This window comes from Zootoca vivipara, chromosome 6 (genome assembly GCF_965207765.1).
Source record: "Zootoca vivipara chromosome 6, rZooViv2.hap1.1, whole genome shotgun sequence".
Taxonomy (NCBI): Eukaryota; Metazoa; Chordata; class Lepidosauria; order Squamata; family Lacertidae; genus Zootoca; species Zootoca vivipara.
In genome coordinates, this window is record NC_142589.1 from 23,275,912 (window position 1) to 23,290,413 (window position 14,502).

The window sequence follows — 14,502 nt, forward strand, 5'->3', positions numbered from 1 at the left end:
TTCAAAATGTCTCCAACCAACCCACCTTTGTTTAAAAATACTTTACTGCGTTTCCCTCCTCACAGATCCCCCCCCTTCCCCAACGTGGTGTCCTCCAGGAGTTTTGGACTACAACTCCCATCAGCCATTGCCTGTGTTTGTTGGCAGTGGATGATGGGACTCGTAGTCCAAAACATCTGGGGGAAGGTTGCCACAGATGAAGCAGGACTCGGGAGCAGCTTACATGTTACTGTTGCTCATCCCAGGTCCGATGCCCGCTCCATTCACCACTACGGAGCGACGGGGCGCTAGAAGCAGCAAGGGCTCCAGGCAGTGGGCAAACTCAGCTCTGTATTCCGTGTTGATCTGGAAGGGAAACCAATTAAGACAAGTTGTCACTCTGAAAGCACCCAGAGTTGCAAGCCCTTCTCCTGCACGTGGGGATATACGAGGACTCTCTGGACAGGACTACGTCTCAAGGTAAACACGAGGCCACCATAGTCCATGCTCTGGCAACTTCCAGATTGGATTACTGCAATAGACTCTACTTGGGGCTGCCCTTGAAGGCGACTCGGAAACTTCAAGTGGTCCAAAATGACAGTGGTCGTATTACTGGCCGAGGTTCTGTTTGGATCTCAATATAACCCCCGTTTAAAAAAACAACTGCACCGCTTGGTGGTTGGTTGCCAGGCCCAATTCAAGGTGCTCACGTTGGTATTTAAAGCTAAATGACTCAGAAATATCTCTGATCTCAAATATCCTTCCTTGCAATCCTTCTACAGTCTGCATTTGGCAGAGGGGCCCTTTTGATAGTTATTTTGCCCTCAGAGGCTTGTGGAAAGGGGGTGCAATCCAGGAGAGGGTCTTGTCTGTGAAGACACACCTATGGTGTGTAGGCAGCCTCATCTTTATCTCCCGCAAAACTCTGGGACGCCTCAGGTACAGAACCTGGAGTTAAAGCAAACGGCCAAATTTGACTTTACAGGTGTGCCGCTAGACCTCATGGTGCAGACTAGGTCTGGCTTGCCGGGTGACCTTCTCATGAAGAACTGATAGATGAAACAGGCATGACCCCAGAGGGAAAAGTGGGTGAACATTTCTTCAAATGCTCTCTGGGTGCCTGGAGTTGCTAGGTTGGCTCAGCAGGGAAGAGCAGAAACTTGTACCTTGCTCGTCTGGGAGGGCCTCAGTCGATGGGGCAGCTTGACGATTTTTTGCAGCCTCTCCATCAGTTGCTGAAACCAGAATTGTGGATTATTTGGTCAGTTCTATGAAATGCTGCCCTTTGTTGTGAAAGCAGCCCTCACCCCGTGGCTGTTCCTGGTCAAGAACAAGAACCACCTGGCCATCTGTCAGGGATTCTTTAGCTGTGATTCTTGCATTGCAGGAGGTTGGACTAGATGACACTTGGGTACCCCTTCCAACTCTGCAATTCTATGATCTCCTTAATTATTTCGTTCTTTGCAACCCCTCTCGAATCACCAGAGTCCTTGGCATAACCCCTGAGCCCCCAAACTCTGCTGTTGCTATGTCTACATAGCTGAATTAAATGCACCTTATTCTCCCCCATAGCTGTCACATTCTCCCTTTTTTAAAAAGGGAAATTCCCTTATGCTGAACAGGCTTCCTCGCGAGAAAAGGGAAAACTTGACAGCTACTTTCTCCCCTGATCCCCAAGCTGCCATTTCCTTCCTTGTCTTCCCTGTGTCAAAGTTTAGTTTGAAAACTCCTTGGGGCAGGGCCCTATCCTCTTTTTCTTGATGGAAGTACAAAGATTCATAACCATCAGGTGCTTCTGAGCAGCTGCAGAGTGCTTTTCTTGCCCTGGAAACTCACAAGAAGGGCTTTGCGCCTCATCTGAGTACCCACAGAAGCAGCTGTGATAAGGGTGTGGTATTTGAATTTGGGGTGCTGACTTACATAGCCCAAATCAAGGAATTCAGCCTTGTTTGCAGAGCTGAGGAATGCAGAGCACGTCACCAGGTGGACCTGAAGAGGAGAGGAAAAAAAACATGACATCTGAGCAGATACCAAAACTATGAGTACTTGGAGCAGAGGCACTGAGGGGGCCTCTGAGCATGTGCCAAGGGCATTTCTCTCACCACTGAATAGGCTATATATGCCTCCTCCCCTCTGGGGTGGGGAGACAGGGCTCCCTCACCCTTAGACTGCTCGTCCTCCATAAAGACCTAAACCTCACTCAATTTCGGAGTCAGTCCAACAAAGACCACAACCTGCCATTCTACGTTTTATCTCGTGAGACTTCCAAGTACCCCCAAACTCTGGCAAAACTTGACTTACATAATTTTAGGAAACGAGGTTGAAGGTACCTTACCTGACCTTGAAGCTTAGGGTGCACTCTAAATTTAAACAATGCAATGCAAATATAGAAAGTGGGATTCTCGTCTTCTCCTCTGCCATTCAGATTGGGTGTATTTTTCTTTGTTTGCACCCTCCCCACCTCGAGCTCAAGGAAGCCCCCACCGTTTTATCCTCACAAGCACCCTGTGAGGTAAGCAGGGCTGAGATATGGTGACTGTGCCTGTTGTATTCTTGCCTGCCACATTACTGTTAAGGTGCAGAGAGCCTTCCTTATTTTTTGAGGGGGGGGGAGGAATGGCCACCCTCCCGACTCAGGTGATTTACCTGTAGGGTGGGCAGCAAAGATGCCAGGTGTGCCAGCTGTTCCTTGAAGGCTTTTTCCTTTTCTTCATACTGGCTGGAAATGACAAAATAATAATAATAATAATAATAATAATAATAATAATAATAATAATAATAATAATCCTATTATAAGGCTGCTTATGCACAAAATGAGAGTGCTCCACAGTTAGAGAGGTCGGAATGAACCTGAAATGTGCTAGCCGATGATATTTAAAATGCACCTGAGGCAGGCAGAGAAACTTCAATTCCTCTTAATACTTGCCCATAAAAACAAGGTTAGAGACTAGGGGGGTGGCAGCACTTTCCAGGAAATCTCTTCAGAAGAACGTAAGGTAAGCTTGCTGGATCAGGCCAATGGCCCATCTAATCCAGCATCCTCTTCTCGCAGTGGCCAATTATTGGAAGCCTGCAAGCAGGACCAGAGAACTCCAGTTGTTGCTCCTTATTATCTGGTATTCAGAGGTAGACTGTCCCTGGGCATGGAGGTTCTGCTGTGACAAAAGGTAAAGGTACCAGTCGTGGACAACTCTGGGGTTGCGGTGCTCATCTCGCTCTCTAGGCCGAGGGAGCCGGCGTTTGTCCGCAGACAGCTTCCGGGTCATGTGGCCAGCATGACTAAGCCGGTTCTGGCGAACCAGAGCAGCGCACGGAAACGCCGTTTACCTTCCCACTGTAGTGGTACCTATTTATCTACTTGCACTTTGATGTGCTTTCGAACTGCTAGGTGGGCATGAGACCAAACAACAGGAGCTCACCCCGTCGTGGGGATTTGAACCGCCGACCTTCTGATCAGCAAGCCACAGGTTCTGTGGTTTAGACCACAGTCAAGTCTAGCATCCTGTTCTCATATAGGTGAACCTCCTGTGGGAGGGAGTTCCAAAGTTTAGCTACGTGCTGCATGAAGAAGTCCTTTCTTTTTATCTGTCCTGAAGAAATCCTTCACAACACATGAGCAAGGTCTTCGTGGGTTGTCGTTACACTAAAGTTTTGTTTGGATAAGCCGCGAGACACGCCTGCTTCTTTTCTGCCAACGGGGAAAAAATCAGACAGGACGTGTAGCAAGGAGCATGGGGACACTTTTACCTCTGAACGACTTTCAGAAGCATCTTCTTCCGCTCTGCCAATTTCTCCTGCGGAAGAGAGAGAGAGAGAGAGAGAGAGAGAGAGAGAGAGAGAGAGAGAGAGAGAGAGAGAGAGAGAGAGAGAGAGAGAGAGAGAGAGAGAGATGGACTGTTCCTCCTAGGCAGCCTCCCTCCACTCCACCACAATTGGGCTTCCAGGGGATAGGTTGTTGCCTCAGAGAGCGCCCCCTGCAGGCAGACTCAAGCACCAAGGCTGCAAGCGACCCTTCCCTGCCGCAATTCACCTGCATGCTGCTGAAGAGCGAGTTGATAGAGGTCTCCTCCTCGTCCGCACTGTTGCGGACCTCCTCGATCATGGCTTTGAGGAGCACTATTGCCTCCCTGGTGGATGTCTGGAGCTCTTTCACAGCCTGAGTCGCAGGACAGAAAAGGCGAGTGTTGAAAACCACAGGCGTTATAAACAGGAGAGAGCAGACCCCATGGAAAGGGTAAGAATCATAGAATTTCAGCATTGGAAAAGACTTCAAGGATCATCTAGTCCAACCCCCTACAATGCAGGAATCACAGCTCAAGAATCCCTGACAATAGCCGCTCAACCTCTGCTTAAATATCTCTAGTGAAGGAGAGTCCACCACCTTCTGATGGTCAAATGGCTCTTCCTGTCAGAATGTCTTGTCATTTGAATCCATCGGTTTGGGTCGTACCAGCCGCCGTTGACCCAAGCTAGCACAGAGGGTGGGAGTTGTAGTCCAAAACATCTGGGGGCATCAGTTTGGCAAAGGCTGATTCTACCCCCCTTCCCCCCCCAAACAATTTATATCAAAGGTTCCTAGATGTACATTCTGTTATTCAGAGCTCCTTCACCCAAATCTCATCCTGGAGCCCATTCACAAAACAGATGCCTTAAGTGTCCTGGCCAGGAAAACCATTCACACAACTGTATCCGTTCCCAAAGCCACAGCCCAATGTAGTGCCTTCCAGAAGCGATGGACCACGATTCCCATCAGTCCCAGCCAGCACAGTGGGGTTGATGGGAGTTGTAATCTAAATCATCAGGTGAAGGTTGTCATCGCCAATTGGCTCAAAAATCAGGGAGGTTGGGCCTGCTCCAACATGATCTAGGAATAGCTGTGACCAGATGTTTCTGCCTAGGTTGTGTCAAGATAAAGTGTCTCCCGGCCACAGCCCTGCCCCCCCCAGTGAAACCTCCTGAATTTTTATACCCACCATCACAGCCTGGTCTAGCTTCTCACAGCCCTGCATATATGCAGTCTCAATATCAATGCAGTGCGCTCGACTCTCCCTGGAGGAGGAAAGACCAGAGGAGGAGGTATCAGAGTGGAAGCGCTATTAGTCAGCGGTGGAGTACAGTATCTTATTTTGCATGCAGAAGGCCCCGGGTTCAATCCCCAGCTCCAGGCAGGTCTGGATATGTCCCCAGTCTGTATTCTTGGACAGCTGCTACCAGTCAACCAGTCGACAACACTGAGCTAAATGGACCAAAATTCTGACTTGCTATATAAGGAAGCTTCCGATATTAAGGAATATTAAGTCTTTGTCATCCACAACATGACCGCTTTCTTTCTTTGAAAAAAAGGGTATCCTGTGGCAAGGAGTTCCACTGGCTCATTATGCACGTTATATACATGTAGCAATGCATCCTTTGCAGATGCGTGTGTCAAACCCATCAGGGTTCAGTGGGCAACTCTTAAGCTTCCATCTTTGGATTTTTTTAATAAAAAAATTCATAATATTCATTTATCAATTCCATTATCTGAGTTTGTTTTTTCTGAAATACTCCCCCCCTTTTTTTTTACTTTGCCCAACCCAACAACATTAAGCATGGTTGCAGATGACCTGTTAATTGTGCATTCATCCTGATACAGTATGTTTGCAGGGAGGTTCCATGATCTTGTGTCAAAGGAAGTTCTTATCCCACCCTTCCCATTTTCCTATCGCTTACCGAAAAAAAATCACAGTCTCTTGGGGAAGTGGGTTGGTTACACAAGACCCCTCCTCTTCAGAGAGGGGGGGATTTGCGGACGGGACCTGCTCTACGCAGCAGGCAGGGGGCGGGATCCGCCCCCTGCTCCACCTTTACCTGCCGCGCTCAGGGCTGGCCAATAGGGCTAGCTGAGGGGGCGGAGCTAACAGGTCTTTAAATTAGCGCGGCAGGCTCCAGATCGCCCCTCTTTGCCCCTGCAAAGGGTCCGGGTAGGAGTTTTTTCTCCAATTGGCTAATTGGCACCGGCCTCTTGGTTTTTTCGCCTACCTCGTAGCAATTCGTCACAACTTCTTCTTCGGTATTTGGCGGTAGGCATTGGAATATGGAGTTGTCTGGTGTGTTCGAGGACTGGTTGTGGCCATCATCCAACCCTCCTCATATAGGGGTATCCCCTTAAGGGATCCGGCGGTCGTGGATCCTGTCCGACGCCCTGCGGGTGGCTAGGGCCATGGCACGACCCCGGTGGCACCAGGGGGAGCTTTCAGTTGTATTTGCATCAACAGGCTCCTCCCTTGGGGTGTTAACCTGATATGACCCCCCGCCGAGCGGGGTGGAGTCACGCTTGCTAGGGAGTCCAATGCCTAAGCCAATACCTCTCACTTGCTTTAACCAATAAAGTTGTGGCCTTATTCTACCCATTAACCTTAATACCACGTGTCACTGTGTCTTTATTTCTTGCGGGGGGCGGGTCCTCGAACCGCAAGTGCTCTTAATCAACTGTACCTGAGCAGCCAGAATTTGCAAGTACAGTATGTGAATGAACCATACACCCCAGAAAGTAGCAACAAAAGTCTGGAGGCAGCCTTAAGAAGGTATTTCCTGGATTTCCCATGCTCTCAAGCTATTGCACTGTTTTGCATCCTCTGATGCTTGGAATGCCCTCCTAGATCCTGGATGTGGTGCCGTTTCCCTCTTTTCTCTTCTTCAACCCCCCCCCCCACCCCCGGTCCATGAGGTCTTCAACTTCTCCCCAGATGCACTGAAATTTAAATCTGCTTAAAGCATATTTTGTCATTTACTGTTTTGTCCTTTCTCTGTTCTCTCCCTGCTATCGGTCTTTAGACCAAACTTTGGCAGCCTGGCTTAGCCTGATGGGAATTGCAGTTCAAAATATCTGGAGAACCCCTCTAGATGCTAAGCTCCACCTCAGAGCAGGGACCTCTCTTCCATGCCCATTGATAGCTCGTGATGTAGATATGAAATAACAGCAACTCACACGGGCATGTCCCGAAAGCAGTTGATGCAGAGCATGGACTTTTTCTCTGTTGAGAACATGATGTAGAGTTCCTCGTGAAGTGCTGTAAGAGACACAGGTGTCACTTTTAAGCTTGAAATAAAAAAAAGAAAAGAAATTAGACAAAAAAGAAAAAAAACCTCCAATGAAGAAGAGTCCTCCACCTTCTGAGGGAGCCCATTCTACTATCAAACAGCTCTATAGAAAAGTTCTTAATGTTTATTCAGAATCTCCTTCCCTGTAATTTGAATCAATTTGTTCAGGTCCTTCCCCTCTGAAGAAGCAGCAGAAAACAAGCTTGCTCCATCTTCCAGTCCTCTTAGTCTTCTCTTCTCTTGGCTAAGCAAACCCAACTCCCTCAATCGTTTCTCCTAAGGTTTGGTTTCCAGAGAGTTAAGGAAGGCACTGTCGCCCATATGGGAAAGATACTTACAACATTTCTTGTGGATGTCTTTGATACGCTTCGTCAGTGAGACGATCTCATGGCGGGAGAACATTCTGGCTTTGTGGGTCTCCTCGCGGCACTTGGAGCAGAGAGGCTGGTGGCAGGTATTGCAAAAATACATGGCGTCCAAGTCCTGGAGGGAGGGGGGGGTTAGAGGGCAAAGCTCTGGTTGGCATGCCTGGACCCCCACCACACACTGGCAGAACATTTTATTCAGCGGCAACAGTGGGTGCCCCAGGATGAGCCCCACAGCATAGATTGCAACGCAGAAGCAATTTTTAAAACAGCAGTTGGACAGTTTTTGACTGCTTTTCGTGAAAGGGCTGGAGAAATTCCATTTGAGCCTAACTAACTTTTGGACCAAAACAAGAGATCTCCTTTGAAATTCCCACTTCTCTGAATTTCGCAATGCAGTTCTCCAGCCAAGAAGTGAGTACAGAAATACCTGGACTAGGGGAAAGTGCGCATTAAAACATACCCTCCAAGATGCCACAGAGGAAAATCAGGGTGTGTGTCTTTTGGGGCCACGCTCTCATGGAAGCCAAAATGGGGCATCCCAGGATCCAGTCAGAAGCCAGGATGGCTTCTGTAATTCCAGGGATGTCCTGCTTAGTAGGACAGTTGAGGAGTATGTTAAAAATGCATATATTAAGTGAGGTTAACAGGAAAAAAATGCATTATATTTGGGAGACTGGGTTTGCAAAAAATGTGTATAGTACTGTATGCAGAATTGCTTACAGGCAGGTGTAGCATTAGAAGAAATGCACACTAAAAAGCTGATGAATTTTCATTGCACACTGATAAACAAAGGACTAGACTGGACAAAACTAGAAATGGAAAGAAAATGAAACTGGCAGATTTGAACACTCCTAGTTCTGGCTGAATCCCACACACTGGTTTTGAACTTCAAAAAGCCTTCTTTGCTGCCCTCTGCTTACCTGCTTTGTACTCTGCATGTCACAATTTGCACACTGGACTTCTTCCTCACAATCCCCAGAGCTGTCCACCAGGAACTTCAGGAGTCGGTCTTCTGGAGGGAGGCCGTTCCCCTTGACAATGGACTGGTGGCTGCAGAAGGAAGACACAGGGAGAAAGAGGAAGCCCTGGGAAAGACGATGTCAAAGTAATATAGGAAGACTCATGCAAGGATGTTGAGATATGGTGCTTTATTGTACTGGGCACTTTCCACAGAATCACAGAACTGTATAGTTGGAAGGGATTCCAAGGAATACCAACTCACCGCAATGCAGGAATCACAGCTAAAAAGTTAATGACAGAATATTGCTGCATTTGTGGTGGATTTATTCTGCTCTGCGATGCTTCCCAGTGCTACCGCATTACTGCCACCCAAATAAGCAAAACCCCAGAATATTTGTTGTATTTAACATTATAGGGCTTTAGCAGGAAATTATTGGTTATGCACCGGTTGGAAATGAAGCAGTGTGACTGTCCCAAAGACGGTGCAGGTACTGATCATGTAGGACTGCTTCAAATGCATCCTGAGAGTAACTCGTCACAAATGCACAAGAAGAAGGGACCTTCGGATAAGACCTTCGGAGCTAGGTGGGTGGAAATAATCCCCATGGAACACAATGAAAGTTGCATCTCAGAAAACAGGTACAAGATCAATTTCCTTATGGACAGGAAAACCAGGTGTGTAAATGAATAAGCTTTAACTAATTAAAAAAAACATTTCAGGTAGCAGATTTTATTTATATTTATTTCATAACATGTATATATGGCTTGATTGTTTAAAAACCCCTCGGAGTGTTTTACAAAAAGATGATGGGTGGGTTGCATTTCTCTCCCCCACCTGTTGCTCGCCTTTGCCTGATTTGGCCAAGGCGCTCTCTCTCTCTCTCCTTCCTGCTGCCGAATTGCATTCCACTGGAGCTAAAAGGGGAGACATTCAGCTCAGCAGCTGTTCGCACCTGAAGCTCATTGTGTGGTGGGAGGCTTCATGTTTCAGAGGCGAGAGAGGTGCAGATTTGCACCCTGGTTTCCAGTGGGAGGGGGAAACAGACAAACTGACACTGCTCATCCCAAAGGTGGGGAAACGGGGCTCTTCCTAATGTTGAAGGGGACTCTAATAACCCCCTCCTATTTCCCAGTTTCTGTCCCTGGCGGGTTAATCACAAAGCCTCGGATTCCTTTGGCAGCTACGGTCAAATCTGATATGGGTGTCTTACAACTGGAGACAAAGGCCAGGCATTGGCGTGGTCACGGCTTCCCTTTTTAGGAAGTCGATGCCTCATTCCTCTTCCGCTAATTCCCAAACTCTATTCCTGGCTCACACTAGCGAGAGATTTACTAGGGCCCCTCCACAAGATACGTTTATTCAGCCCATGTTCTGGTTTGCTTGTGCAGAGTTGGCATGGAGGTTAGATGGCATTTATTGAACACCCGTTCTGATTTATTTGCCGGGAGATGACACGGGGAACATTTGTCCAGCATGCATTTGCTTGTGGAGTATTCGTACATTCCCCCACCCCCCAGTTCATCCCACACTTTTCAGTGCATCTCCTGTTGCTTTCCAAACCACAATGAAGTTTGATGCTTTTTTAAAAGGTGATTTGTTGCCCCAGGGTTACAAAACCCTAAAGTTCTAGCATAATAATGGCAGTTTGCATGTGTCGCGGTTTTGCCCTTGTAGAACTCAACAAAGAGGAGGATAGGGACAAAAGGTGCAATGAGCTGGCTCAACTTCTTCCTGTCTTTGGCTATTGCGCCACCTACTGTTGGACTCCTTGCATTCTGCCCTATCAGTCCCAGTGAGCATTCAGCATGACAGTACCAATGTCACTACATAACATAATACCTATGCAACATAAACACCCAGGGAATTGTAGAAATGCAATTGCAATAATAAGAAATGTGTAATAAAGCAGATTTTCACAACAGCATAAAACAAGAGAATTAGCAGCAGGTTTCTAAAATACAGACAACACAGAGCAGAGGTGCAACAGCTGGCTTGCTCACTAGGTCTCTCCTTGGCAAGCAAGGAGGAGGAGAGCAGCTGCTGATGAAAGGGGTGAGGAGGAGGCAGACACACAAATGGGGTGTGTGTGTGCTCCAGAGAGGTCTTCCCAGGGGCTTTACAAAACCTGCAGTCTGTGCCCATCTTGCATGTCTCTCCCAAAGATGCCCATATCCTGCTGCTTGGATGGATTTCTGTAGTATCCGGATGGAAACTGGTTGGAAGGAGGCAAGGCCAGAGCAAGGAATCATGCAGAGATGCAGTGGGCAGCCTCCCCTGTGGATAGAACCTTTGGGCTCACAGCACACCAACCTTTACTTATTTAATGCATTTCTTGCAGCACACAAAGGGCTCCAAACAGCCACCAGGCTAGTGCATAAGTACAATAACCCATCGGTTAAAAGGCCATCGCCCCAACAGCTCTGGATCGTAAGGGAGCAAGATGGTCCTTCCTTACCCACAAAGAGGACACGTCAGGCGGCTCTCGATGGCGCGGCCCCGCAGGCAGCTGGCGCAGAAGTTGTGGTAGCAGTCGAGGAGGCAGGGGTGTTCGTACTGCTCGTGGCAGAGGAAGCACACCAGCGGGTGGCAGTTGGCATTGTCCAGGTCGCAGAGGTTCTCCAAGGGGGAGAAAATCCCACCAGACATCTGGAAGGGTAGTGGCGAGAGAGGAGAAGGTTACTGGAGAGGCTAGAGGAGTAACTGGCCACAGAACAAGAAGCGGCCCTTTTGAATTGCACAGGCAAAAGTCTGTGTGAGCTCAAAGCCTACACATCCCTTTTGCGGATTAACCATTGGCCTGCCAAGGTTATTAAAGAATCTCCCGAACATCTGAATGAATACAGTCTAACCCCCTGCAATGCAGGAATCACAGCTAAAGAAACCTTGACAGATGGCCACACACCTCTGCTTTAAAATTTCCAGCGCAGGGGAGTCCGCCGCCTTCTGAAGTAGTCTGTCCCACGGTTAAACAGCTATTACCAGCAGAAAATCCTTCCTAATGTTTACTTGGGATCTCCTTTCTTGTAAGTTGAATCCATTGGTCCAGGTCTTACCCGCTGGAGCAATCGATAGCCAAAGTGAGTTTTATTTCTGAATGGGATGCCCATTCATAAACCCCTCTGCTTTTAGGGTGCATGAGTTTAACAATTGCATGCCCTCAGAGGAGCCCACCCTCAGTGATTGTGCCGGAATCATTGATTTGGGTATTCACCCAGGTTCAAAAGAAGCAATCCCAGAGCAGTGGCTCATGCAGAGATGCGGCAGGTAGCATCCTGTGCTGCTAGGGTGCTTTGGGCTCAGAGGTGCCTTTAACGATTTCATTTTTTCTCACAGCACATTGTGTGTTCTCTTGCAGCACACCACTGTCTATTGACACTGAACTATTAAAATATTGTATTCTCTAAGACCAGTAGGGACTGTGTGTATTTATAGCAAGTTACGCACAAATATATAAGGATCACAAGTGTGTGTAAAGGCTAAAATCAGTGACTTTCTATTGCTTGCTTCTGGCTAGAGGAAATGAGGTAGCAATTGAGACATATTTCCACTCTAGTAATCAAAGAGTGATTAAAAAAAAAACACTATTTGCGCACATTGCTATCCCGCACCAAACAGAATCCAAAGTCCTTCCAGCTTTCCTATTTTTGATCACCGAAAACTTTAAAAGGTTGAGGAACCAGAAATCATATTTTAATTTCTGAAGAAAATATACTGAAAGGTGTTTGGGGCTTTGGTATACAGTACAGTGGTACCTTGGTTTATGAACACAATTGGTTCTGGAAGTCTGTTCATAAACTGAAGCGTTCATAAATTGAAGTGAACTTTCCCATTGAAAGTAATGGAAAGTGGATTAATCCGTTCCAGACAGTCCGCGGAGTACTTAAACTGAAGCGTTCATAAATTGAAGTGAACTTTCCCATTGAAAGTAATGGAAAGTGGATTAATCCGTTCCAGACGGGGCCGTGGAGTACTTAAACTGAAATGTTCATAAACTGAAGCATGGGTGTAATTGGTTCCGGAAGTCTGTTCATAAACTGAAGCGTTCATAAACTGAAGCAAACTTTCCCATTGAAAGTAATGGAAAATGAATTAATCCGTTCCAGATGGGTCCGCGGCGTTCATAAACTGAAAATTCATAAACCGAGGTGTTCATAAACCGAGGTTCCACTGTACTTTGGAAAGTTCAGCTTTAGGTTGCAACTTGGCTCTACAGTGACCTCTGCTGGCAGAACCCAGAAATACAGTGGAATTGATACCAGCATGCCTGGTTGAAGATGTCATATTCACGCATCTCAAGATTTTCTCCTCCACAGGGACAGAGAACAAAAGTGTGCAAACAATGTTTGGCATTTTTGTTTCTGTCCAGTTGCAAGTACACATGTTTGGGGAGCCAGGGTGTGCTGTGGCTTCCGTGTATAAAGAGAGGCAGTATTGACACTTGTGTGCAGTTTTCACACATTACAGTACAGTACATACGTGTTCATCCCCCCCCCCCCCGCTACCACCCATGTAAGGAAAACACGACCATGATCTGCTTTGTCTTAAGCTTTGCAATTAATGGGCTGCGAAGACCAGTGAAGGACGAATGGACAGCGAAAGGGTAATATTTCAAGAGTGGATGCTAATCCCTTCGTTTCATTCTGAAGCAGCTGTTTTTTGGGAAAGTCTTGAGGGCTTTGTGAATAGTGATTCATCATGTTCTGGATGCATGCTATTAAGCAAATTGAAAATACCAGAGCGCTTCCTTTCCTACTAGGTCAGTTGTTCCCCAACTGCGTGGCAGAATAGCAACTTCACACTGAGGAATACATACAGTCATACCTCGGTTTACAACCGCCTCGGTTTACAACCACCGCGGACCCATCTGGAACGGATTAATTCACTTTCCATTACTTTCAATGGGAAAGTTTGCTTCAGGTTAAGTACGCTTCAGTTTAAGTACAGACTTCCAGAACCAATTACACTCATACTTCGGGTTAAGTACGCTTCAGGTTGAGTACTCCATGGACCCGTCTAGAACGGATTAATCCACTTTCCATTACTTTCAATGGGAAAGTTCGCTTCAGGTTAAGTACGCTTCAGGTTAAGTACAGACTTCCGGAACCAATTGTGGTTGTAAACCGAGGTACCACTGTAGATCTAAAGGAAACCCTATCAGCCATTGAGCCTGTATGAGTCCTTCCTACCTGGAATTTTTGTAAGTTTGGAGAATTCCATCCAGGAATTTAGCCATGCACCAAAATTAATGGACACAAGTTAGTCTGAGGAGCACTAACATTGGCGACGGCCCTATGAATTTAGGCCTGCATCAGTTGAGTGGGTGTCATAATTACAATTATAAATTATCTCACCTCTGCCATGCTGTTCTTTTGGGTGGAGGGCAGAAACGTCTTACCTTTTCCGGATTCCCTTCGGTCTTCTCCACTTTGCCCACTTCTGCAGTGATCGATTTGCTGCCTCCACCTCCCCACTTGCTTCAGTTCAAAATCGCTGTAGCTTTCAGCTGGCCAGTGTATAAGAAAAATTACCACCTGTTTAGAATTGTAGTAACGTCAGAAAAAAACGTGCCCTCCTGGACAAGAATTTCTGCTGAGACAATGGCAAAAAAGTCCTCCTTCTAAAAGACAGCAGGCAAATTTCAGGTGTGCACCCATGGCGTTAAAACAAATACAGACTTCATAAATTCTTCTGCAGAAGCTCAGTAAGTATGGCTACTTTGGAGTAGACGCCGTGTCCAGATCCGAAGAGGCAAAAAGTTCATTGGCTCTTGTATCCCACTTCCTGGGAAGTGCTAGAAAACCGTCTGCTCCCCCAGCTCCCTTGGGATTGTTGCTCTGGGAAGGCAGGATAACTGAGAGGCAAGTGCAAATGTCTATCGACTGACGGTCTGCTTCCCTTCTCCAGCACGTCAAAATCTTTTCTCTCTCATTTGCCGCTGCTGTCAAGGTTCATTCAAGGTCAGATCAAGTGCCCATGTGATGGAAACAAAGCAAACTCCCTCCGTGTTTCAGAGGCCACAAGGATTAGCAAGTTGAATGGCAATTTCAAAGGAGTAAGACAGGTAGACACTATTCACAGTCACTGGTTATGGGTAGATCAGCCTTCTCCAAGCAG

The 14,502-nt window shown here is 47.1% G+C and overlaps 1 protein-coding gene across 1 annotated transcript in view; it reads right to left on the reverse strand.

Moving 5' to 3' along the window:
- RNF207 (ring finger protein 207) overlaps window positions 1-14,290 on the reverse strand; it is a 24,746-nt gene extending 10,456 nt beyond the window's left edge. Inside the window, exons 1-12 of the mRNA XM_088671783.1 lie at window positions 13,784-14,290; window positions 10,844-11,034; window positions 8,348-8,477; window positions 7,398-7,542; window positions 6,947-7,028; window positions 4,953-5,028; window positions 4,010-4,135; window positions 3,727-3,773; window positions 2,626-2,698; window positions 1,900-1,968; window positions 1,146-1,214; window positions 224-345 (exon numbers count right to left, since the gene is read on the reverse strand). Coding sequence (XP_088527909.1) covers window positions 224-345; window positions 1,146-1,214; window positions 1,900-1,968; window positions 2,626-2,698; window positions 3,727-3,773; window positions 4,010-4,135; window positions 4,953-5,028; window positions 6,947-7,028; window positions 7,398-7,542; window positions 8,348-8,477; window positions 10,844-11,034 — 1,130 coding nt within the window. The 5' untranslated portion in view covers window positions 13,784-14,290. The remainder of the gene's footprint in view (window positions 1-223; window positions 346-1,145; window positions 1,215-1,899; window positions 1,969-2,625; window positions 2,699-3,726; window positions 3,774-4,009; window positions 4,136-4,952; window positions 5,029-6,946; window positions 7,029-7,397; window positions 7,543-8,347; window positions 8,478-10,843; window positions 11,035-13,783) is intronic.
- Window positions 14,291-14,502: the final 212 nt, after the last annotated feature.